Source organism: Nyctibius grandis, chromosome 2, assembly GCF_013368605.1.
Source record: "Nyctibius grandis isolate bNycGra1 chromosome 2, bNycGra1.pri, whole genome shotgun sequence".
Lineage (NCBI taxonomy): Eukaryota > Metazoa > Chordata > Aves > Nyctibiiformes > Nyctibiidae > Nyctibius > Nyctibius grandis.
Genome location: NC_090659.1, coordinates 95,056,498 through 95,083,728, shown reverse-complemented (window position 1 = coordinate 95,083,728; position 27,231 = coordinate 95,056,498). Strand labels below are relative to the sequence as shown.

General features: G+C 37.2%; 1 protein-coding gene across 3 annotated transcripts in view; it reads right to left on the bottom strand.

The window, feature by feature from the left end:
• RB1 (RB transcriptional corepressor 1) overlaps window positions 1-27,231 on the bottom strand; it is an 82,010-nt gene that overhangs the window by 39,169 nt on the left and 15,610 nt on the right. The window contains exons 7-17 of one of the 3 annotated variants that reach the window (XM_068425555.1): window positions 26,148-26,258; window positions 23,662-23,810; window positions 22,889-22,966; window positions 19,279-19,388; window positions 18,162-18,239; window positions 14,061-14,148; window positions 13,302-13,418; window positions 12,506-12,562; window positions 12,386-12,417; window positions 12,232-12,308; window positions 11,819-12,021 (exon numbers count right to left, since the gene is read on the bottom strand). In XM_068425555.1, coding sequence (XP_068281656.1) covers window positions 11,819-12,021; window positions 12,232-12,308; window positions 12,386-12,417; window positions 12,506-12,562; window positions 13,302-13,418; window positions 14,061-14,148; window positions 18,162-18,239; window positions 19,279-19,388; window positions 22,889-22,966; window positions 23,662-23,810; window positions 26,148-26,258 — 1,100 coding nt within the window. Of the gene's footprint in view, window positions 1-11,818; window positions 12,022-12,231; window positions 12,309-12,385; window positions 12,418-12,505; window positions 12,563-13,301; window positions 13,419-14,060; window positions 14,149-16,253; window positions 16,331-18,161; window positions 18,240-19,278; window positions 19,389-22,371; window positions 22,417-22,888; window positions 22,967-23,661; window positions 23,811-26,147; window positions 26,259-27,231 lie in introns of those variants that run through there. The other 2 variants (XM_068425556.1, XM_068425557.1) reach the window with 2 other exon arrangements.

Sequence of the window (27,231 nt, the reverse complement as noted above, 5' to 3'; positions counted from 1 at the left end):
TAGTTGATTCCAAGCATTTTTTTGATCTAAACCAAGGTAGGCAGCCATTGATAACTAGATAACTAACCAGCAGGTTCAAAAGACAAGGAAAAAGAAGCAAACTTCCTATCAATACTTCTGATTTACCTCAAGATACCATTACTTTCAAAGCAAAATACTTCCCATTTTATACTTTTTACATTCAGCTTGAAATTTTAATTTATGACTTTCTCAGGAACAGAATGCAAGTCAAAATTTGTTTCACTCGGTACACATCTTTGACGTTTAAAGAAATACCACTACCAAGTCAAATACATCTTTATATTTTTCATCCAGAAGTGCTTAAAAAAAAACCCCACAGATGATACTTCAGGCAAGTAAGAAATTCTTAACTGGAATCAACCACCAAACTTTTATTTCTTAAGAAAGTAACCTCAGTCACAGAAATGCAAAGATTGAAAAAGAGCTCGAGAGATCGGGTAGGAGATACGAATAGCTGTACAGGAACAGACCCCAAACATCCAGCTAATCTACAATCCTGCCTCCAACAGTGGCCAAAGCTGGATGCCTGGGGAAGAAGATAACAGTAGGAGAGGCACACAAGGCTTTCTCTTGTCCAAATGCTGTCCCCCACTTCACCAGTTGTATCTCAGGACTTTATGGGTCAGATGTGTTTGTGTGGTCAACACTAATTTTTTCTTCTGTGAGCTTGTCCTGTCTCCCTTTGAACTTGTGTAAACTTTTTAACATCCACAGCATTCTGCAGTAAAAAGTTCACATTGTGTATGTGTGTGTGTGTGGAGGGGGAAGAAAGCTAAAAAAGCTAAACCTCCTTTTGTTTCAAATCCACTAGTTTCATTTCTTTTGGAAGAGGCAAGGCGCACTTGATTGCCATTCAGCTTTTCCATATCACTCCTGGTTATAGTCTTCTGTCATCTCTTGCAAATGAGAAAGTGATTTTCATTTGTAATTTCAACCAGCATCATCACCAAAGATGAGATTTTCAGAATTATATAAAGAACTCAGCTAAAATTACAGTGAACCCAGTGAGGTTCACTTTGAGACTGATAATTTTGAAAATCCCACTTAAGCATAGTATCCTCTAGCATTATTTACTCCTCCAAGTTATTTTCTAGGAGTTTTATCAATGAAGAGCAATTTGTTCATACTTTTCCAGCAGTACATGTAATATTGTAACGTTCTTCCATCTGGGCAGACCTGTAAATCCTGACAAGTTCCCTTTTTGCTAGACTATTATAATTTATACCTCAGGCTTACTGGCATTTGAGCATCGCTGACAAAATTAAAGAGGATACATTTTAAAAGCTAAGGCAAAATGTAAATCAGAACGATTCTAAATCTAGAAGTTGAAAATGCCAGGACTGCATTTGTTATCCAGTTATCAGAGTGCTGAAAAAATTGTATAAATACAATTGACAATCACTGAATTATCACATTTTCAGAGCTCATTTAAGATGAATGCAAATTCAGAAAGCCACACTTGCAGTCTAATACTTTTGCAAAAAGTTGGATGTAGAAGTTTGTTCTAATCCTTTAATTCTGCTTTGACACTGAAGCCTTTCACATTTATCACCTCCCTCCCAATCCAGTTCCTGTTATACAACTGCTTATAAAGCAAGCTCAGTTTTTCCTGTAAGAAAACTGAACTGATCACAAAATTAAAACAAAGAACCCTGCACACATCACCTGGTCTTCTATAAACCCTACCATTTTTTTGGAAAGCTAAAAATTCCCGAACTGAGAAATTAGATTTAAAATTATTTTTTCTATTTAACAAGCAGTCTGTCCACTCTAGTTAAAACAAAACTAAAAGCTGTCCTGCACTAAGAAGGGATAGGTTTTCTACAGTCTAAACATCAGATTCAAACCACAAGCAATGACAAAGGAAGGCCTCTAACAAGAAATTTCTATCTTTTTCTGAAGAGATAAAAGAATACTTTGCCACACACATAGCTTTAAGATTTGCCCTAACTCCACCTTTTTAAAATAGTGAGTTGCTGCCTTAAAGAAAAAAAATCTTACATAACAATGAATAATATTAAGTCTATCTCACATGAAAACAACTGTGGCTATGTTAACTCTTCTGCTTTTCAGATGAATTCTGCAAAAATCCCTGCTTTATGAAAGGAAGTCAATTGTACACATTAGTTGCAAGTCTTCACCCTTCTGTAAAATTATGCAATGTTAGATCTACTAATTTTTGGAAGTTTGTCCTGGTAAGCACTTTCTAAAAGCAACTATTAATGTAATAAAAATTGAAGACATTCCTGGTCACTAAGGAGCGATACTGGATTACAAAAAATTTACCATTCATCACAGCATCAAGAACTACACTTGAGTAAAGTTTAAAGCATCTGTAATAAAACTTTGATGCTTTTATGAAGTAATGAAAAAAGTACCTATAGCATTACAGATATTTATTAATGGAGAAATTTGTTAAGTATATATAGCAAAACATGGCAAAAAACCTGACAATACAGACAGTGAAGCAAGTACCAAAATATTTGCCTTTTCAGCCCTAACAAAAATATCTTTCATTAATGAAATCAAACCTGAAAAACTCTTGGGTCTACTTGTTTACTTAAATTATTTAACACTTAGTTGTGAAAAAAACTTTACCATATACACTGCACATCCACATTGTTTCACATGCTCCTGTGGGTGGGTAAGTGTGGGGAAAAAAAAAAAAAAAAGAGCAGCTATTTCTGTCTAGATAAGATCTGTGAGTTCCTCTGAGCTGCTGGAAGGTGCAACAGAGACAGAGCATGCCAAGCAAAGGCTCTGTTCTGAGCAGGCTAACTCCCAAATGGGAAGGACAGGGTGATGACAGTTCAGGTACTTACCCAAGCCAAGTTCAGACTAGGTACAGTCTAACTGAGAAAGCCTTAAGTCTCTGCTCAGGGGTTCAGGAGAACACCACGCACACGGGTCCAGACGTTAGTGACACAGCACTCAGCTGTACCACAGGCACTTACCAGCCTGCGCGCAACCCATTCTGACAAGCAAACCTAACCCAAACGAAGAGCTTCAACAAAACCTAGAACAATTACCTTTCTGGAGAACAGTGAGCACTATGCCTACTCAACAGCTGAAAATAGGGGAATCCTCATCCCCGACAAGGACTTTTTATTACTGGAAAGTTACTGTAAGACATACATTCACTGATACAAACATATAACTGAAATACCATACACTTATACAGTATAAAAGCGGGCACAAATGCACTTATTTGGCCTACAACAAAAAAAAACAAACATAACAAAACCCATGCCTTTATGCATGCAATAACTTAAAGAAAATGCAGCAAGCAGAGTGACAAAAACCCACTTCTAATGACATATAATTTGGCAGTTTGAGTTTGACAAGATATTGTTACCCCCTTAAGAGCTTGAAAATTGATCATATAGCTGGAAAAATACCTCCACATTAGAATGTTTGTTTGGCACCTACTTTGCTTCCTAACAGACGCTAATTCTATCTTCCATAGAAAAGTTAACTACGGAATGGCTCAAATAACACAGCAATAAGGACAGAAAGAGCAATAAAAGCTTATGACAGTTATTCAGGACTGTGGCTCAGACAAAATAAGCAGGACCAAAAAAAAAACCCAAACCAAAACAAAACTTCATTCTACCCATTTCACCAGTTTTGTTTCACTACAAAAATTTACAAAACTACAAAGTTAGAGAGCATAATCCTATCCAAGGAAGAAACAACAGGGATATGGCAGCAGAATTTAACCCAAGCATTATTTACTTTCATATTTAAGGAAACAGTCACATCAAATTTGCCCCAATTCAGCAAGATTTTACAGAATTAAAGAACTGCAAGTGTATCTCCCTGAATTCTAATACATCTTTTCCTCACTGGCAACCTTTAAACATTCCTACAAAGTAATTGCAATGCTGCAGGATGAAAAGCTGAAGTTCAAACTATCTAGAAACAGAGTAGGACTAAAATGAAAGTCCTACAGCTGTGGTATGACTACCAAAACACTGGACAATAACAAAAAAACAAACAAAAAAAAACCAAACCACCTTGAAAAGCAAGGATTCCCAGAAAACTATTTCACTATTTTTTGTTAAAATGTTACTAATAATCAGGGCAACCTTAAGGAAAAAAAAAAAGACTAAAAAAGAGTATATTATGTTAACTAAATCTTATTTCTGTGGCTAACTCTGTACTTGGGACCAATGTAGACACAGGCAAAATATCTTTATACTGCATCAACAGAGCTCCAAGCTCCACTGAGCACAAGCAACAAAACCCAGCTCCCTATTACAGCTGTAAATCTACAGCGAGAGATATCACAGCACATCCTCTGCTTCTGTAGCCACACTAGTAACAGTACATGGCCTTTGCACGAACAGAAACCACAACAGCAACTATAGGTGAGATACGTAGCACAAGTAGCCACCTAAAGCAAACCTAGGCATAATTAAATAACTACCTCTTGCTACTGTCCCCTTAATACCGAAAGGAAGGGGGAAACTCAGTTATGAAAACTAATATTAAGCATATAATTTACTTCTACTAACCTTAACAGACAAATATTATACATCTAGTTTAGGTTTGTCATTGAGCCAAATGGTCTCTACAGTCAGTGGGTAGAGCTACCTTCAGAAAGTGAATAACCCCACTGTAAAATACCTAAGATAAATAGAATGAATTGCTTTCTGGAAGTGCAGCTCTGTCTCAAGTATAGAGGGAGCCTAGATACCTAAGTTATAAAAGTCTAACAATGTAGGACTCGCATCCCCCTAATAACAGAAACTCTATGCTTTAAAGCAGTAGACAAAGTAGAGAAAAACTTAAATCCTTAATCAAGAATGGCATCCAAATTCCACAGAATGAAAACTCTGCATAGCTGCTGTGTCTTAGGTAATCCCTTTGGTCCTGTTTGTACTTGAATCAAAGTAACATCTTAAGGGTTGGGCTGACTTGGTATACCTGCAACAGATAAATCCATTAATACTGTGCTAACGTAACCAATATCTTACAACCCTACTGAGTGTTTTGTACACTTAGTGAGTGCCTACCAAGAAGGGAACACATTGCCAACACAGACAAAAGCAGGAAACACAGGACCTCGGCTTTAAGTGTTCTGGGTTTTCTTCCAGTAGCCTAGAGGATTTGCTTGGATGGTAACACCCAAGCATGAATAACAGCTTGAGTCATCTTCACGATAAATAGGAGTGTCAGGGAAGATTTTCAAAGTGATGGTGAAGACAGTGAAGACTATCATTCGGTATTCTTCCTGGTTTTTCAATTTGCCTTCAGCTGCTAAGGCAGATAAAAGTTTCAAGCCTCAAAAAGCACAGCACAATTTCTATAAAAGGAAACTCTTCAGGACTACTAGAAAGGCATAGGAGAAACACTCTTACATATTTCATTTACGTATTTATTAAAAAGTGTGTGTGTATATATATGCTCAAACTAAAAAAGTATATAAACATATATATATATGATACTATATGGTATGTTCACAAATACCCAAAAAGCAACCATCTTACAGACTCCTAAGAATATGCCTTGTATGTAAAGGCAAAATCACAGCTTTCCAGCCACAGCTGTGACAACTGAAGTGTAAGAGCTAATTCATGACTTCAAGAAAAAAAAAAAAACACTAAAAAAAAAGGCACATGCAGCAGAACCAGGACGATCCTTTAGCACTATCAGGCCAAGCAGCAGCGGTGGCAGTGACCTCTCTCATCACACATGCTTCTGGAACTCACTCATGATGCAAGCAGAAATATATTTAGTATGTTCAGACAGAAAACCTCAAATCAATTCTCAGTTCCTTCTTTAAGGTTAAAGTTGCACCCTCCTAACATAACTTTTTCGAAAGGAGCATGGTGAGCACGTGAAATGGCGTAGTTTGGTGACCCTTAGCACAATTCTTGCCCTGTAAGGAAAACTATAGAAAATTCCACACTAGAAATCATTGTCCATAGTAACCTCCATGCTGAGAGAGGATACTACATGCCTAAAATCCAGAAGATCAAGGGAGATGGGTAATGTCTGCAAAAGCAATCTGATGCCTGCAGTTCCTGAGGTGCCTGTCTTTACACCAGTGAAGTTCCCTGCGTGGTTCATATCCTGCCAGTGAGCCTGCCTGCAAACGTTGGATAAGCCCAGCATTTTTTTGTGCCTAAGGCTGTCCCTCATTCATAAGTTAGGTATTCTTATATCTAAGGAAAGGCAAAACTTATTAGGCATGAAAGGAGTATGTCTGACATACATACACTAGTTTTTCTAAGAGAAACCGGCTGCTGTGCAGAACCACGTACGACTCCCAGGGCCTAGAGGAGAGACAGTAAGGGAACGTGTGACTCATTTGCCAGTGCTGAAGTCACTCCTGTGGTTGAACCCACGACTACGTCTGTAGTCAGTAACACAACGAGCCACGGCTTGTTCTAAGGCCTTGAGGGCAAGTGGCAAAGCACAGCTTGCACCCACACAGCTAAACTTTCTCCACCTCTAATCCATACCAGCAGGTGAAAATAGCCCCTGAGCTGCATCATGCCCCAAATCTTGCCTAGGCATTGTCCAAAGGAGTGCTGACAAATGCCAAAACATGCCAGGGAACATGTTACCGACAAAACACCACCTATGACTGTGGGGCAATACTCAAGCCTGAACTATTGTCCCTTTGAGACTAGTAGTACCGATGCAGCCTCAATACCCAGTCCTTGCTGCCTGTCCTTACTTGGCTGCCTATCAACAAGGTTTTAGAGTCATTCTTCTAGTACAACAGTAAACGATTTATCCAGTAACCTACTGTATAAAATGTTGGCAGTATGACCATTCCTACTTCTTCCAGTTTTAAAAGGAATGACTTAAGACATCGAAATCAAAGAAGGGACTTCAGACTTCCTGTAGACACCTACCTCCAGAAGAGGTGTAGGAACTTCAGACATAAACCCAATAGAAAACACTACTGAGAAAGATACATACCACAAAAAATATATTAACTCCCATTCCTAGATGCTCAATTCCTCCTTACTAGGAGCACAGAAATTTAATTTGAAATTGTACACTGCATTCAAGGAAACAGGTACTAAGTACTCGAGTATGGTGAGCTCCACAATAACTGTGTCCTTGTACAAAGACTAGGAGGCTGCATAGTTAAGCTTGTACTATACCAAATACTAAGGAGTACTTGCTAACTTGTAACTTCTCACAGCTTTACCCTGACCTGGATTTGTCAAACACTTTTTAAGCAAATCTTAAATACATCTGTTTAATATTTTTCTCCTTACTGCATGATCAAAGTAGGTCTGCTGTTATTCCAGCTCAGTGAGTTTGTCATGTTAATGCAATAAAATATATTCTTTGGGAATATATGGTTTTCCTCAGAAAGGCATTTCTGCCACAGTGAACTGCCATAATTTAAAAACCAAAAGAAGTCTTTGGTGTGGGATGAGGTATCCGAGTATAAACATTAACTACATAGTTGACAAACACTTATTGCAAACATTGAGTTATGTTAAATCAACAACATGTGATAAAACAGTACTGTAGATTTCATTGCAAATGTTTAATTGACAATAGAAACCACAGAAGGAGTTGATAAAGGAGCAACATTACAGAGGATAGTTTAGGCAATGCTACATGGAAGAAGTTCTAAATAAACCAAAGCACACTTGCCTACTTCTGATCATCTTTTAACCACTAAGAGAAGTAACCTTTTAGAGCCATCTTTATCTCGCATCAGTTACTAAAACTCCAAACCACATTACAACTCTGAATCGCAACACATAGCAATACTGGTGTTCCTTCTTCCTTTGAAAAATACAAACACCAATTAGGAGAGCAAATGTCAGAGGGCAATACAGCCAAAGAAGGCCGCAGTGTCAACAGCTGTAGTGCAATGCACTGCTTTGGTTCAACATCTCTGACTCACACATAAACAAACACCAAAAAAACCAGTTGAAGCTAGCAGACCAAATCAGACTGCGAATGAACTCCCTTTAGCCTGCTACAGTGCACCTTCCCATTCTGTTCCGGGCTGTTGTGGGGTTGTAGAAGGCAACGCAGCTACGTCTCGTCCCTGTTAACAGCAAAAGCTACCACATAACCTTTGAAAACTGCAGTCCTATGAGGAATATCCCTTGTGCTCATGTGGATGAGTCAACAAGTTAACAACAGAACATTCTGCCCTCTATAGAGCTAACCAGGGAAGTGTGGCTGTGCTTCTTTCTCTAACCCACCTTACTGGGCCGGCATGAATTACCTCATCCTTGGACAAGGTTGCGGTTGGCCTGCAACTCCAGTGCAGAAGAACAAGACCCTTTCACTACCCTACTGGGCAGCTGAAGCTTGATGGAGCAGAAGGGCTTCACACATTTCATCTCTGGCCCACCAAAGGCTGGGTTGCAGAAAAAGTATTTTGTAGCATGGCCCAAACTATTTTAAGTATGCCAAATGTGATGATTTAGAACATGTGTACGCTCCACACTCTTCACCTACTGTACATGTGAAAAGGCATTTGCAGGAAGCACACTCCCTAAGCAGCAGTATGAAAGAAATTTAATACTTTGCTTGTTCCTCCCTGTTCACAGCTTATGAACTGAGTGCAAGCTGAAAGGCAGGGAAATACAACTGGATTGCTTTGCAGATACAGATAAAAAGATGGATACTCCATAGGTGTTTCCTTTCTTGAATGACACAGCAAAAAAAACCCCAAAGCTAAGTCATGGTGTCCCCAGAAACAAACACATTTCAGATATTATAGATATTTCACTCTTAAAATAGACTGCGAAAATTGATAGATTTGCTTGTAGTGAAAACCTGCTCTTCCTTGTTTCTTCCTAATGCACTGCAGCAAGCAGCGACACTTTAGTCAAATATGTGACATTGGAGTTTTCTCTAAGGGAAATTCAGAGATTCCGGAATATGTTCACACAAGCTTCATCTGAGATATTCAAAACTATTACTTTTTTGGCTGGCCACAAGAGAGCAATTTGACAGAATGATGGAAAAGGCTGAGCATGAACTCCCAGGCTGGCAGGTAATAAGCTATCCCTATCATAGGAAACAGATTTTAACTATGCCAGGGTTTAAATCATATTTATATAACTATGATAAAAATGAAGCAGAGGCTACAGGCACTTTTATTTTTGAGTCTAAAGTAATTTCAGTTCCCTTTATTTAATGTTACAAAATTAAAATAGTGCCCAAAATACTGTAGTGAGACGAAGCACAAACGTTCTACAGTAAAGAAAGAATATTGTGTGGTATATTTATATTTTGCCAATAAAAATTATGCAGCATTATTAACATATTTTAAACTGATCTCCACATAATCTGCATCTGGAAGCATCATAACTTTGCTGGTAAATAATATTTGAGGGGATAAATGGGGCTTCTCCCTTCAGAGTTCAATAAAAATTTAAGGAAAAGGAAGTATTTTCCACATGATTTCATCAGTATGGACACTTGCCCCTTTTCAAAATTAAGAATTATTGGGAAGAACCTTCAACTTTTTTCCACCCTTTATTTTGTCTGGCTATGGTTTTTTTTGTTAAAAGAAAGGATGACCTAGAAAAGTTTCATCTCCTTCCTTTAGATGACTAAATCAGCTAGCTATGCAAAAGCAATAAACATATTCACAATGAAGGAGTGATATATTATCTTCAAACACCAGTAAGAAACAGAATCCTTCGCATTCATTCTACACAGCTTCCAATGTCAGATAAAGGTCAGATGCACTTAAGATTTTTTTTCTTCAGAGAAATTATGCAAGGAGTTTTTCCCCACAAAAGCTCTGTGACAAGTAAAACTACAATAAATTCAAGCTATTCAGTATTGAATTGCTCAGTCCCTTTAAATCTCATACTTAAGTCCTGCTTCCTAAAGCAGCCAGGAGAATGAGGGAAGACTGGATAAATACGGACTTGACTTTCCAAAGAGCAGGCAAGCCTTGGAATTAAATGTCCTATCTGTGGGGGAAGATAAGAACTAAACAAAAATACACAGCAAATATTGGGGGGAATCAGAGTTGGATTATGCAAATATTTGTAAATAAGTATTTTTTCAATGTTTCTATTCTTATTTACTAAGCTAGAATTTTTTGCATAAGCTTTACTCATTCCATGCTTTTCTTCATTTTAACATTTTTCAAAAAGCCCCCATTCTCTAACCATATTAGGAAACTTGCACCTTCTTGAGATTCCATCTTTTTTGGATTATAGAGTAATTTGCTTAAAATTAACCCAAAGCAATCACTTATGGTGAGACATTCTTTACGACTAAGCAAAAGTCATCTGGCTTTTCTCTCCAAGAGAGGTTCTCCTCCCCCTCTACTCTGCCCTGGTGAGGCCGCATCTGGAATATTGTGTCCAGTTCTGGGCCCCTCAGTTCAAGAAGGACAGGGAACTGCTAGAGAGAGTCCAGCGCAGAGCCACGAAGATGATTAAGGGAGTGGAACATCTCTCTTATGAGGAGAGGCTGAGGGAGCTGGGTCTCTTTAGCTTAGAGAAGAGGAGACTGAGGGGTGACCTCATTAATGTTTATAAATATGTAAAGGGCAAGTGTCATGAGGATGGAGCCAGGCTCTTCTCAGTGACATCCCTTGACAGGACAAAAAACCACAAAGAAATTCATACAGCAATGGAGAGGCCATGTGCATTTCCCAAGACACCAAACAAACATGCAAAAAGCATTACAGAGGGAAAAATTTACACTCTGGTACAGTAGCTATAGTACCGCACTAGAAATCCTGGGGCACATACAGTGTTGTGGTGATGAGCGTGGAGCTGGCTGCACAAGTCTTGGCTCACCTAATAGAAAGGTCACCTTCATAACAGGGCATATTCAAGGAGCTGCCTTACATGTACCCATTGACTGTGTTGGCAAAGGAAATAAAGCGTCAAGGGCTGGTTGGCACAAAGTGGTCCATCAGATTCAGTTCGAAGCATGGCATTTCTTCTATGCACATCCCTGAGGCCAGCCTGCTTCTCCTGAGCTAGAAACCTGAACACGGATGGGGCTCTCGCTGCTCAGGCACAACAGTGCTCCTTGAATCCAGGAGTGTAACCCCACAGCCTGGTAAAGTATCACTCATACTAGAAAACTGTTGACTTTTCACTCTGGAGTTATACACAAACCAAACGCAGATTACTCTGAAAAGAAAACTTGCTTCATGGTTAAACTATCCCATTAGTTATGGCATATTCTGTATTTTAAACTTCCCAGACCTATAAGATATGGAATGGTTTCTTAAACGGTTGCTTTATGTCTCTCTGGTCAAAATTAGCAGTCTTGATAGTTTCCCGTTTTGCGGCATTAATAGCATATTTTTGGTTTATAAGTAACATACAATATAAAGAAACAATGTTTGATTTACTGAGATCCAGCCAAAAAAACCCAACCCATGCAAAGGACAATGTGAATCAATATTTTAAGTATTATTAACAAACATATCAGATGCACAGAACTAAGGCCCTATTGCCAAGCGGGAATAGCAACTGGATAAAAATTAACTTACAAATAAAAGCATAGAATTTATTGCCTTGTCTTTGGCACCAAAATACCGTTTAAGGGTATTACCCTCAAGATTCACACCAAACTAGTTAAGATGATGTTGGCTTACAATCACGTAAATCAGCAGAGCTATGTCAACTTCTTCCTCTGATATACTCTTTTTCAAAACCTGAAGACATGCCAAAACGAATCTTGTTTTGCTCTTATAATTTATTTTGCTAGAAATAAATCTCAGCAAGACCACAATTTATTTCATAGAGTTTGGTGTGATTTCCTTTTTCTAGATATGCACATTATACAAGGGCAAATACTACTGTAAAGCGTTACTTACGGATTGCCAAGCAAGAGACTCCATAATTCGATGTTCACAGCGTTCTAGATGTTTTATCATTTCCCTTGTTAGGCTTGGCTCCGCTTTAATAAAGCTTTCAATCACTTTGTAGAAGTCAAAAGCTTTTAAATCAAATACATTGAGAATCCATGGGAAAGACAAGTCTGTTTCAGCACTGGTACCATCACTTTGTGAAGCATTTCCTGCAGGGAAAATGGACTAAATTATCAGGAGTACTACATTCTTTCACTTCTGATGGTTTTTCCTTTTTGTATTTAATGAATCATTGCTAGTTCAGAAATTTCAGTAAGCACTTTTTTTTCCCTGCTATTTACTGTATTTTATATTTTAGAACAAATGGCAATAGTTATCAATAAATAACAACGCTATTCAGGACTTTAGATTCAACTTACTGCCATATGTAGCCATGACAACCTCAACAGCACACGCCAGAAGAGATGTGTGGAAGATGTTATCATTCAGAAGTTTGCTAAGGAGAAAGGAAGTTATTAATATTTGTCCTAACACTAAAATAGCAGACTTCAATAACAAGTTGGGGGCATATACCTGAAATTCTGCACTGAGAGGCGCTCTTCCTCCTGAAATATATGAATCAAACCAAACTTGTGAATATTCTTAGTATTTGTAAATGCAATGCCAGTACCAAGCTACCAGTACTAAACTTACCGACTTTAGCATAGATTCCATTACTCTGTAATACAGACGTACTCCAAGCTTGTATCTCTGTTAAAAAAGAAGAAATTCAAGAATATTAGAAGTTTAACAGACTATAACAGGCAGACTCTCATGTTTTAACAATTCAGAACATTTCTGGTTTTTGGAAGAGCCACTATAAATAAGCAATTGTCTCCAGTTCCATTTGCCAACAGCACTTGAGAGGCCTCAAAGGCTACTAGGGTTTGTGACTACCCCAACCACATGAAGCGCTAGGCTCATGTGTTTGTATCTATTCACAGTTTTTGTCAACTCACATTAATTAGATTAAGTGTTTATGTCGATTCATAGCTAACAGGATAAAAAGCAGGGCTGACAGACAGGAGACTGTCGAGTACAAACTTGGTTGGATCTGTTTTCCAAAATCCTTGTTAAAAGCATGGCTGGTCTACTGATTTTACAAGGAAGTGAGTCACCTTTTGCAGATTTAGGCTAAGTTACCTTAATGAATATAAACACGTTTCACTAAATGCATTTTGCCCAGCAATTTTCCCATTCTTCATGAAAGTATTTCCAGCACATTTCCACCTAGTTCCTATTGCTCCTTATATATTAAGAATAATTTGTTGAATACTGTCTTTACAGAGCTTTAGAAAAAAAAATACATGTCCATTCCTGAAGAGGAAAATAATATTACTTTTGACCGTTATTGATCTGCACTGAAGGAGGACAGTCAGTAAGTCAGGTCTTATGTTAGTTAGTACCAACAGAGTTCAAAGAAGTAATACTCAACCAAAATGCTAGTTACCTGCGAGCCAATTTCAGCACATCCCTGTCCAACTGCTTCAGCAAATTTATTTTTGAAGATCTGCTCAAAACTTTCCACTCTTTTCAGGATACTATCCTCAGGGTTCACTGTGCAGTTCTAATAAAGTACAGGAAGGAGGGCAGGGGAAGGAAAGGCATGGAAAGGATATTTTACTTCAAAAACATTTTAATGATTTAATCACATTACGCCTGCTTCACTTTGTAACATCTCTCAATCAGCTCATCAGCATAAATAGAAGTGGAGCATTTAAAAAAGATGGAATCATTGTATATGTTTCAACAATTTCCAGTAACTACAACTTCATATTTCACAAGCAAATAGCTGCAACTAACTCAACTAATATGCGAGTAGTACTATCGATGTTAATGTCCTTAAAGTTAGAGATATGCTTAAGTTGCTCAATGGGGACACAAGAGATCCTCTGTGAGTACCTCCTTCTCTTCTTTGTCTCCCTTTTTATATCCCATCCCCTTTCTTCCATCTGATACATACATAAACAAACCTTAATATTTAGTGCAGTAACAAAAATATTTAAGAACTTACAAGGTTCCAGAACGTATCAGTTAGAAGTGCTTTCTAAAATGATTACAGTTAAACCATCCCAATTAAAATGTACTTCTTCAAAAATGGTTGTTAATAAAGGAGTTCCCAAAACATGTACATCAGGCATATATGTGTACATTTTACTTGACTGATAATTCCAAGAATCTTTCACAGATCTTTCTTCTAGTCACTTACATTGAAATACATGATGAGAGTATCTGATGGTTTATCAGTTGCTGAGTTTAAAATCATAATCAATTGCTGAATGTTATTCATTACAGCTCTGCAAAAATACAATAAAATGCATAATAAACATCAAGGTTGACTTGTCTGTTTCCAGAAACTGAACAGCATTATACAAACAAAAAAACCTCATTATTTTAGTTCTCAACTCAGTTATCAAACAACCTGCTGGGAAAAAGTGTTGTACTGTGTCAACCATTGTGAACTCTAGTAATCTAATTCATCGAATCATTCAATTATTAGAATGATTACAATCCTAAGTAAACAACCAAATGAACATAAATTAAGTAATAAAGACTAACAAGCACTTTTAAAAGCAATAAAATGGTGGAATTGCAATCATTGTATGTGAAAATACTAAGTTGAATCAAGCAACTCCTTAACAAAAAAAATCTTTGGCTTTTGTACAAAAGTAATAAAAAAACCTGGTGAATGAAGACAGCTTTTATGTTTCCAGTCACCTATTCACAAGCGCAATAAGTAAGATGTATTAAAATACAGCAGTCACGAGAAAATACAGCCTTTTTAACACAGATGCCTTGAAAAACCCACATTTTTCAGAGGCAGAGCTGTCAACATTCCTATTGGCAATGGCATGAGAATAGAGAGTCGTCTCCCTCTCTGGATCTGAACCCAAAAGTCATATTCAAACTTAAATTCTTACTTTAATTCCAATTCCTTCTATTTCCAATAGAAAGGCTACAGTTTGCTGTAATCCTTATTCTACCTGCTGTATCCATAGCTAGGTTAGAAGGATCTTAAATATCAAATCTTAACTTTTAAGGTATTATGGGTGGAAAAAAGGATGTGGACATTAAAGAAATTTTTCAGTATTTCCAAGAAATACAAACAATATCTTCTTGAAAATAGAACAAAAATTCTTTATTGTCTAGATGAAAAGTAGATAAAAATATAAATAACATTTTATTAACATGGATATACTGAAGTATCCACCATATACGATCTTATTGGCATTATGCTACATGTACAGAATTAAAAAAAAACACAACACCAAAAAACCACTGATATCAAAACTATTTGTATCTCTACTTAATGCCTAGAATTTTCCTGCTAAAGACAGATCCAAAACCACAAGTAATATTCATTGATTCATATCCAATGTCTTACCATAGAAAACTACTAATGCTAACACAAGTAATAGCAGTATTTCAGAAAAGCTGTAATAATTTAAAGAATTAAGAATACTTTGAAGATAAGTGCATAGGATCCTGCTGTTTGTTCCACAGGACAAAGTTAAATGCCTTGTTAGGGTGAGTGTGTATCTTTCTGAAGAAAGCATCTTTCAGTTTCTCTTCTAGAACTGAAATCCTGATGACAAACATTTTTCTAGACTTTAAAAAAGATCATTATTTTAAGACAACGGAACACGACCTCTTCTCAAATAGCATGCATCATCAAGGAGGTGATTGAAATATCTATAGGTGGGAAAATAAAAACAATAATAATTTTGTCATACAGGACAAGAAGATATGTGCATGAGCTAGCACCTAAACAGCCCATATTTTCAACTGTTGGGGATATTGTGTATTGTTTTGCCTTTATTATTTGCACATAAGTACAGAACTAATAATATATCCAGTACATCCATAAGTACTAATGTGGCCTGGCTTTTTTTTAAACATATTTCAAGTTGCATATTAAGCAACAGTACTAAGTTTCTATTCTTTTAGGAAGTTTATGGTATTAATTTCTCTCCTAAGATCTAAAAACCAGTTTGATTCTCCCAGTGGCATCATTACTTTCTGAATTTTTCATTGTGATTTTCATTTTTTGGTGCATTTTTTTGTTTGTTTGTTTTAAAATTCTGTGCTGTTTAACCTCAGTTTGGCTCATATCACTCAGAAAATAAGTGGAGAAAGAAGAAAAATATGTTTAATCATTACAACTGTAGTAGTGCAAAGATGCCTTTTTCTTTAATTTACTTTTTAGGTTTTGGTAAAATCACTTCTACCAAAACTGTACGAGTGATAAGGAAAAGCATACGGACAGAGGAAAAAAATAAAATGAAAGCACACAATCCATTGTCACTATGCTCTGAACTAGTATTTAACATGCATTTTATCTACTGCTTTCTATATAAATGACCAGATACAAATCCTCGGACAAAAATCATTAGATGCTCACCAATTTCAGGGGGCTTTAGAGCAGATCCTAAGTGTCTAGGTCCAGAAAGAAGACATTATAAGATGATTCAAAGTAAGAAGTATGGTGCTTTCAACATAACCTGTAAGGAGTTCTATTTAATGCAGGGAGAGTTGTTGATGCACTTCCCACTCCATGCTGGTGATCAAAGGCTCACTGCCATCTAGTGACAGTTCTGGGGCTTTATGAAAAACAATTACTACAGCCCAAATCACTGCTGGTGAATAAGCCTTCGCTTGAACTGTCTTAAATGGTATCAGTTTTGGAAAACTCAGAGAAAAGCCCAAGTGTGGATGGAGAGAATCAAAATATCTCATTAGACCTCCCCTCAAGATCAGAGCTGGTTTAGCACATTTCATATTTTTAGCAATGCAGAAACTTAGTGCTCCTGGACTTTCTTAATCAGACTTGCATGTCAAGAATTTTAATGAAGCATCTTTCACAGTGTTAGGGGGCTTTTTTAAATACTAGTATAACTGAAAACTGTCAATAACAAGCTATCTATGTTTGGCAAAAATGGGATTTGTTGTCAATGACCTTCTTGTTAAATACACTGCATGTTATAAATGCTCTAGTTCCCGATATCGCACATTCAGTCTGGGAACCAAAAGGCAAACTGATGCCTTTATGGCTAAAAAAGCATCACTGGCAGTTAAAGATTTGAAGCAAAAAACTAAAAGAGATCACTGAGGCAATCCAATAGAACCTTCCGCAGTCACAGGCAATTAAAAGTTCTTTCATATACTGATCAATATCTATCTCAGCTGCACACCTCCTTTTATTATTTTTATGAAACAGCTTTTCAGAACCTTGCTGCTCTGTTGGCTAGAAAACAGTTAGTTTCCACAGATGGCATTTAGTAGATTTATAGTGGATGCAAAAGCCCAGAATCTAATTCATTCTTCCACAAGGACAAAAACATTGTAGAAGTATTTTTAATAAAAAAAAAAAATATTTTTACTTGAGAAAACTGAAGTAATAATTAAGGGTACAATATTATAACTTCTCTCATCTCTATAGCATGCTAAAATGAAAGGCAAGCATGGAACAAGAACTTCACTGTCTGATTTTATTAAACCTGACCCCTGTGCGGATGCTTCTCTGTTTGTCCACATAGCACATGGCATTGCCGTGACACAGATGGGTGGTTCTTGAGTGTCCAGGAATTTCTAAGCACCATCAGGTAAAAACATGCCAATTTTGTCAAAAAACTCTGTGGCACAAGGGGAAAATGGTACATGTAAGTTTCCTTTAGTTAACTGAATTCAAGTTTGCAGTTTTTCTGCATTTGATTTTAGATCAAAGAATCTCCAATTAATACCACATTTCTACCATATCTGTCCATTTTCCCAATAGACCAAAAGATGTTGCTACTCTGAAATGTTCATCTTCCCTATACAGGGGAAAAAAAAATGTTGGTACTCTGAAATGTTAATCTTCCCATACAGAAAAAATAATATGAAGAAGAAAAACATCATGGAAGAAGAAATGTGTGTGCATATACAACTTGGTATCAGGAAAGGAAACCAGAAGACAAAGAGCTAAAGCAAAGATGGGAAAGGAAGATGGAAGTATAGCAGACAGAAGTACTACCATGGAAGTATAAAGTTGCATTCTCACAAGAACGAATACAATAATCATTTTACAGACATCTGTCACTTCTTAGGACAACTCAGTAAAAAGCTTTTTCTGTTTTCCAACAGCTTCACCAGGAACTGAGGGCACTCAGCACTCCTCAGTACTTGCTCACTGCTCATTAGTGACCAGAACTACAGCCTGTTTAATGAAAAACAAACCAGTTGCTTTAAAATTAAAACAGCTACTCTAAAGATGAATATTTCTAGTTAGGATATTAAACAAAAGAACACAGCTTAAAAGAAAAACTCATACCGAACAGGAGTCTGTGGAAGTACAGGATTAAGTTCCTCATCTGGATTGTTTTTTAGTGGTGTCCTCTCCAACTGTGAGCTACAGAAATGGAAAACAAACTTATGAAATACTAATGTACTTCAAAAAAGAATGTTTTCTATAAAGACTTATTAATCTGCAGAAAAAAAGAGTGGAACAGATTTGTAGAAGATCTAGACATCCGACCACTCCAGTTGTTAGAGCAATGTAATTTAAATTCCCAAGTAGATCTGCTTTGAGCAGCATGTTGGACTAGATGACCTTCAAAAGTTCCAACTTCCTATTTATAGCAACTTAATTTATATATACAGCTGCTATTAGCTCCATTTTAATCCAATTTTAAACATTTGTATTTTTCTAGCACAAAGCCGCAGACTCACATCGTGATCTCATACTAGGTCAAGTTACAGAAATGTTGAATTGCCAGGAACCACTGGAATTTTAGAATATGACTGAAAGAATCCAAATACATCTGTATTACTGAACAGCACCAGGGAATGTGCCTGGGCACTGGTACTCAACTGTTTATTCTGCTAAACCATTCATGGCATATTTCTGTCCCATGCAAACTACCATTCCTCAAACAATTTGTTGGTACAGGCCAGAAGTCAGAAAGGGCTGAGGACCACTCCCAACAGGCAGCTTCCAAATGCCACTAGCCAGTTTCAGTAAGGAGAAGCTGGACAGTGAGGACCCAAGCCATTCCACATCAGCTTGCCCCAGAGCTGTAACACCACCTTGGGCATATCTAATCAACCAGCAAGACATGGCCTCAGCCTCCTCCTCATGATTCCTCAGCTTCGCCTGGATGACAGGGGCTTGCACAGAGTAAGAATTAGAGTAGAGCTTCCAAATCATTTTAGGTAGAATCACAGTCATATGTTTTCTAATTATTTAAGCTATAACGTAAAGCAAGGCTGGGCTTGCCAGAAATATCTTAGCTGAACTACAAACCTAGGAGATCAACAGGATACAGAGATCTCCATTTAGAACATGCAGCAGGGCGGGGCAGGGCGGGGGGCGGGGGCGTGTAAAAGGAAAAATCAACACAAGTTCACATTTTCTATTATAAAATGAAAGCAGTAAGTGGAAACATTACCCTGCTATGACATCAGGCTGTAGAGTTTCATCGTGAACCAGAAATAATCTTGCGTCTATATCTTTGCTGTTGAGATAGAGCTCGTCATACTGTCTTGAGAGAACCTCAACCTCAAAAAACATTGAAAAAAACTTTCACAGAAACAAGTTTGACAATTTACTGAAAATATAAGTTGGTCCTACCTCATGAATACAATGCCAACATGCTAAGAGAATGACCTTGGTGCTCACAAATTCACTTCTTACACAAATAGCTGAAACATACCCAGAGGAAAATTATCATTCCCATGCATAAAGAAAGAACATTTTTAGAAGAGAAAACCATCCAAGATCATGAGACTTTCTTTAAGAAATGTAGGTCTTGACACTGTAAAAGAGCTAAAAATAGCTAGAGTGGGAGAAATAGACCTGCAAATCAAACTAATGTTTCCAGGCTTTTAAATCTTTCCTTCCAGAAGAAAAAAGTGTCTCTAAGAGCAGGAAACGGAGCATGAGTGTCCTCAGAACCGCTGCCAGACAATCTGCTAGGTCCCCATCTCTGCTGGTTTGGAGACGAAGGCCAATACCCAAACTCAAACCCTCGTGTTCTGAGTGTAAGAAAAGTTTCCACATTCCATATTAATATTTGTAGTGGTATAGTTTTTAAGAGACATGCCTATTTCTACAAAAACATAGACCATTATTTCACATCCACATTGTTGGTTTTTAAATTGCTGGTAAAAATTTCTTAGTTGATTAGATCCCATATTGATATGACTTCATTTTGCATGGGAAAGTTTGTTGTTTGTTTTTTGTTGGTTTTTTTTTTTTGTTTTTTTTGTTTGTTTTTTTAATTTTGAGTGACTAACTAACTGGAAGTCTGGAATTTTTTTATCAGGGCCAGATACTAGCCTCAACTTCAAATCTGTTGCTGTGCTCCTGCAGAAGTAGGCAGGCACCTCAGTTATCTGTTCCTTGAGCCCTTAAATATACTAAATGATCACAGAATCACAGAATGTTAGGGATTGGAAGGGACCTCGAAAGATCATCTAGTCCAATCCCCCTGCCGGAGCAGGATTGCCTAGACCATATCACACAGGAACGCGTCCAGGCGGGTTTTGAATGTCTCCAGAGAAGGAGACTCCACAACCTCTCTGGACAGCCTGTTCCAGTGTTCGGTTACCCTCACCATAAAGAAGTTTTTCCTCATATTTATGTGGAACCTCCTGTGTTCCAGCTTGCACCCATTGCCCCTTGTCCTGTCAAGGGATGTCACTGAGAAGAGCCTGGCTCCATCCTCATGACACTTGCCCTTCACATATTTATAAACATTGATGAGGTCACCCCTCAGTCTCCTCTTCTCTAAGCTAAAGAGACCCAGCTCCCTCAGCCTCTCCTCAGAAGGGAGATGTTCCACCCCCTTAATCATCTTCGTGGCTCTGCGCTGGACTCTCTCTAGCAGTTCCCTGTCCTTCTTGAACTGAGGGGCCCAGAACTGGACACAATACTCCAGATGCGGCCTCACCAGGGCAGAGTAGAGGGGGAGGAGAACCTCTCTTGACCTGCTAACCACACCCCTTCTAATACACCCCAGGATGCCATTGGCCTTCTTGGCCACAAGGGCACACTGCTGGCTCATGGTCATCCTGCTGACCACTAGGACCCCCAGGTCCCTTTCCCCTGCGCTGCTCTCCAACAGGTCTGTCCCCAACTTGTACTGGTACATGGGGTTGTTCTTGCCCAGATGCAGGACTCTACACTTGCCCTTGTTATATTTCATTAAATTTCTCCCCGCCCAACTCTCCAGCCTGTCTAGGTCTCTCTGAATGGCTGCGCAGCCTTCCGTTGTGTCAGCCACTCCTCCCAGTTTTGTGTCATCAGCGAACTTGCTGACAGTGCACTCTATCAGTGATGCTGTGCTCCAGCAAACTCCTGCTATAAAAACAGACAACAGTGCATATGTACCCAAATTAGTCCCTTCCCAGTCCCAAGAAAAAGCAAGCTGCAAATACCTCCTACACAGCTTTGCTCCTCATCCTCTCCTTTTACCTTTGCCAAACTAATTTGCTCCAAACTGATCTCATGGTTAAAACTTTGAGATTAGGACTATTACATCAAAGATTATCTTTGGATTCCTGTTACTGCTTTGTTTCATTTTAAAAGTTCATTATCTTTTCCTTTTTCATTATCGTCTTAATGGCTTATGTGTTCTTTTTGTCTAAAATATTTCAGTATTTCACAAACGTCTAGAAACTTCAGATTCTCACTGCAAAACACAGGAGCTCTTAAATAAAATGGCTGCACTGGGCTAACTGGGGAGAAACCTTCAGACAAAAATAGGAGTTCTGAATCAATCTATTCATCAGTTCATAAAGCCTGACCATCAAACACACAGTGAAGACAAATGAAATTCCAACATTAAGCCTCAAAAGCTTTACTTGTTTTGGAAACAAAATTAAAATTTATCAAAAGCTCAGTGGTTTTTTTAAGAAAATGAAAGTCAATTTATATGTCCCATATTACTAGCTATTGTAATGATCTCAGCTATGATTAATGGTTAGTTAGATTACATGTATGAACTGACTACCTCTGAAATATAGCTGTAACTTTCTGCTTTGTTTTAGAACATCCCCTCAGGCACTCAAGTTTCAGGAGCAAGGATCGTATGACTGGATTTTTCTTCAAATATATCATTTTATACAATTTTCACTAGCAAAGTTTTACACTGTTAATTTTATTACTATGCTTAAATTGAGCAGCCTTGGATAAGAACTCTCATTGATTAGAGAACAAGCTGTAAGATGACCTTTGCCTAGAAGTTCATACAGGGCTTCCCAACTACATATACCCATAAATTAAAAAGTCTAAACAGACTGCTGATACTCTGAAATTCATTTTGGAAGAGACTAAGATCTTTAGCGGGTCTTGCATTTTGTCTCCCACCCAACACACTATGAAACCAAACAGAACATCTACTTGGCTGAATCTTGCAGACCTTCAGTCTGATAAGCTTCAGAGCTGCTTATTTTCAGGTTACTGCATTTGTTAATGACACACAGCTAAACCTACTCTTTTAAGAATGATGGATGTAAATATATTGTAAGAAGTTACTTACTAAGGCACACTCTTGCATGCGATTGCACAGAGGTAGTCTGCTGCATCCAGGCTACAACTCAGGAAGATGAAAGTAAAACTGCCAGTTGTGAAACCAAGCCTAATCATTTGGATCTCTCTCCAACATGACTACAGTAACATGTCTCAATTATATTTAAATTAAGGTGTGTAATTTAAGACTGTATGCATTTATAGACTGACTTCAGAGACTTGGTATTGTAATAGTTGTACTTTAGATTAATGGCTTCACTAAGATCATGGATATGCAACTCTTATGCTGTGTTTTGCTTTGAGCAAAAGCACTGGTTCAGCCTCAGGAAATTAATTTATTAAATTCAAATATAAAAGCTAAATATACTCCATGAATACTGGAATCCCTGCTAAGCCACATTCCTGAAAAACAAATGCATTTTGCTAGATATGTTAGAAGAACCTATTAGAACTTCATCAATGTGTAAAGAGAATCTAAAGTAATTTGACATGAAGTAAAGCACTGTTGTTGAGCTGTCTTAAATTACCTCTGGTAGTCCATTTGAAGCTATAATACCAATAGAATTCAAGAACGGAATAAAGCTTGTGAAATACACATTTTTGACCTAAAAAAAGGATAAAACATAACATTAGCAATACACATACACCGCTTTCACATCTAACAAGAAACTAAACGAGACACTTCTGTACTGTGTTTCGTTTTCAATAAAGCAAAAATGAAATTGCCTACATATCCAAAATGTAGTAATATGTAAGCATGCAGCACATAACCCATTGCTGGAACATTAAATGACTAAACTGGGAAAGAACTGCACTCTTCCCAGCCCTCTTGTATTTCCATCTCCATCATCTACTTGGATATTAAAAAAAAAAAAAAAAAAATCAGTCCTTTCTACACAGGAATAGGTTTATCAGTGAAGGAAAAGAGGAATGAGGTCTTTAAGATCCCACACAGAAGCAAGGTGCTTGTTGTGTACATTTTCTCATCGTGGGATGCAGCTGTGAAACCCCACCAGAACAGCCCCACGTCCACATGCTACATGCTACGATCAATGTAGAACTTTGTACTGCGTTTTTCACAGTTCAGTTTCCCCGATGAAGCTATCACCCATACCAAAGGGCTTGATTTTTGCTGTTTCTTTTAAACTGCCTACTAGAGAAACTATAGAAAGGTAGAATACTGAACTAGAGGGAATAGTTAAGCAAGCACAAAGAGATTTAAAAAGACCATTTAAATAAATGCATATTCCAGATGGGGTTTAGTTGCAAGATCTAACAGACTTCAAAACACAGGCATTACCTCATCTAAATTACAATCATTTTCTTTACAAAGGACTTCAATAACTTTTGTATCGGTATCAATTTGCTTTGAAGTACGTGTATTCCTGTTCTGACTTCTTCTTGGAGTTCGAGCTGAACCATTAACAGTCACTGCAGTCACAGCAGACTCTGGAAAGAAAGTCAGAACCACCACAAGGTTAGAGTCTTCTTAAGAAAGAAGAGATTTAAATTTTTAAGCCTAAAGATATTTAAATTTTTATATGATTTTTCAGGTCCTGTTCTTAAATATTTCCCTTTTCATCTGTTCAGCTGGGTGAAAAACAATCGTTACAGTAAACATCTACACAAAGAAAACTAATTTTCAAATTCCTGTATCAGTATTTGGACATTTTGCTTTTAAAAAGCTATTCAACACAGAATGTAATAGCACTTTCCGTAAGTAGCTTTGAATATGCATCTGTTTTGCAAAGCTAGGAAAGCCTTCTCTTTTCATATTTTTTTCTATTTTGACAGAAGCATGAAACAAGGAGCTGAAAGATCAACTTCACTCTACGTGTCTGAAGGTTAATGAAGTCACCCAAGGCTTAAGTGCTGGTGGGAACCTGGAATATGGTTCCGCAGGGAATTCCTTCTTTCCCCAAATATTTCCAGGCAAACAAGTATGAAAAAAAACTAGTTCACACTGAAGAAGGCATCAAAAAACCTTAATTCAGTGAAGTAAAAATGTTTAATTTTGTTAAGCTCAAAGTATTTGGCTTCAATATTGTCAGCTTGAAATATGTGAATTATATTAATAACATACATTAATACCATTAAATATTGTTGGTTTAAAACTGATACTCTAATCAGCATGCCGTTCTCATTTCTAACTTCATTTGTATTTGATAACTCTTCTGAGAAAATCTGACAAACTACACTGCTTGGGTGGTTGCATCTTAATGCCCTCAGCCTTAGTCAGATCATAAAGCTTGACATGATTTAGCACAACGTGAAGCCTCTTGGTCACGAGGATTTGAACAATACATTGCATTATTTGCTAAAAGAATGAAGCGCTGTATAACAGCACGTATCACACAGCTTCAAGTTAGAAATCTAATGCTTTACACTTACGACAGTGATACCCCTATTTGCAATTTAGTCTGAAGTGGCAGCATTTCTTTTAAAGATACAGTTCTCAGAACCAAACTGTTTCTAATAATGAGGTCCTAGTCTTCATAGTTTCACTAAAAAATTAAATGAGTGTGGACATAGTTCAAAACCAGGTTGTTTCAATTCAGTGTTTTTTGAAAAAAATGTCCATTTAAGCCACCTATGGCTTTACAACATCTGAAATAAGCAGTAGCATATGTCTATGCTACTACAATTGACAAATTTAAATTCAAAATAGTACTGGAGGAGGACAGGGATTTGCTTGCCACAAGCCCATCCTTTCCCACCCTTTATTTGCATTGGCATGAGAATAAAAGTAAGTTTTGGTATAAAAAAACAGGTTATTTGTTCTTAACTGCAACAAATAATTACTAGATCAGATAAATATCTTCCAAAACATGGAATTTAAAGAATATAGCAGGGAATACATCATCTATTCTATCACACTGTAACCCAAACCGGTATTTAGTTGTGAAACAAAGAAATAAAGCAAGTAGATTTAGGCTGTAAATACTAGCGTCACATCCAAACCCAGCGAAGGATAAACCTAAAAAATTGTTTTCTACATACTGTGGCTCCAAATACTTTAGTATATCAATTCCATAGGTTGCAGAAGAAAATATTCAACAAAAATGTAATTCTGTCTTTGAAAGTTACAGTAAATGTTTGCTTTCTCTGCCTTTTTAGAGGTTTTCCATGTTTTAGGTATAAAAACTGCATGTACAAAAAGTTACTGCAGAACAGAAGTTCCTATAGTGAGGATCCATTATATTTTTACTTAAAATAGAGACACTTGCTAATAACAAAGGGGATGTAATAAAAGCAAAACGATCTACATTTTACCTCTACCATTTTATTTTGAGCTACCACTGCAATTCTGTTATCTGTCCACTGTGTATTTCTTTTAAATGTCTGTATAGTCCAGTATCTTGTACATTTCAGTTGTCATCATGCTGCTGTATGTCAGTGAAATAGTAACAGTCACAGCACCACCTTTTCCAGCTCAAAGCAAACCTAAATAATAGTTCTCAGTCATCATCTACCCAGAACCTGAATTCTTTACCAAAGTAAAACTGCTGTTTTAACAAGCCCCTGAACAACTTGTATGGGCAGAGGACATAGCAAGTGGATGGTAGGAATAGGGAAAAAAAAAAAAAAAAAGAATTATATTAAACACGCTGGCACATTCAGATAATTTAATTCAAGTTCGCTATCATCTAAATTGAACTAAACCATCAAAAAATCCATTTTAATAAGCTTAAGTTTTATTGTGTTAATTATGAACGTTAGCATGACTCTAATAGAAATTTAACCGATTTACTTTCTACTTAGTGAACAAAAAACTAAAATCCTTACTGTATGGTTCCTTGAGCATAGCAGGAGGTGACAGTTTGATAAAATAATCTAAGACACACAGCAACAACTGGAAAGAAATCACCAGGTCATCTTCCACTTGCAACACTTTACCTGCAAACGTTTAAAAAGGTAAAGAAAACCTTTGTGAGATGTTTGACTTAATTTTAAAAGCAATCTTGAAAAAATAAAAATTTGGAAGTTCATTTAATAAAACACTACAATTAGAATTCAGAAAGCATCACACAGGACGCCTGTGTTCTTTAAAGGCTATCGATTCTAAAACTCTAGGTTCTTCAGAGGTTTGTTGCTTTAGAGATAGCATACATATAAATAAATTTACCGTGCACAAAATTCCTACTTCTCAGTGCTCCTTCCCAATTTCTTCTTCATTTTACTATAGTGGAGTAACTGTGTAGACTATTCTACCTACATGTACCGCTTATTTCTGTGCAATTCTTTCTCACTTTCTTTTTTGTGGTTTTATGCAAGCTTTGGGAGAACTGCTAAACATTCAGAAAGCAGGAGTTGCTAGTATACAGTGAAGAGAAATTCAAAACATGTATCACACTGTATGCTCAGCCTGTCAAATTTATACGAAACGACTTAAAAGTCACACAAATATTAGCACTAAGAGCACTTTTAAAGCTACATTATTCCAGCTGTTCCCAAATTATGATTCACATGCTGGAGAAGATCTACAGGGCCGTTCCAAGACAGCATGTGTCACCACAAAAAATTTGGAAAGCCAATAGTGATTCAGAACAGCTACAGACCACTACTTGTGCTCTATTTACACATGCAATTTCTGTATTTGTTTTCTATGAGAATTAGCAAGCATCACCCAGGTTCTCCTGTGACTTCAACTATTTGCTGGTAAATTTTAGTTTTCCTTATTCTCAATGAAAAGGCAGGCTAGAAAAACTTTGTGGATTTTGCTTTATGCTTATGCTTGGAGAATTCTAGTGAAAAAGCTCCACAAAGCTCAGCTGATCCAAACCGATTTCAATGGCAGAGATGTGTACACTTCGCTGATAACACAGACCTAGAGTAAACAGCAATTAAGATATACAATTAATTCCTTTTT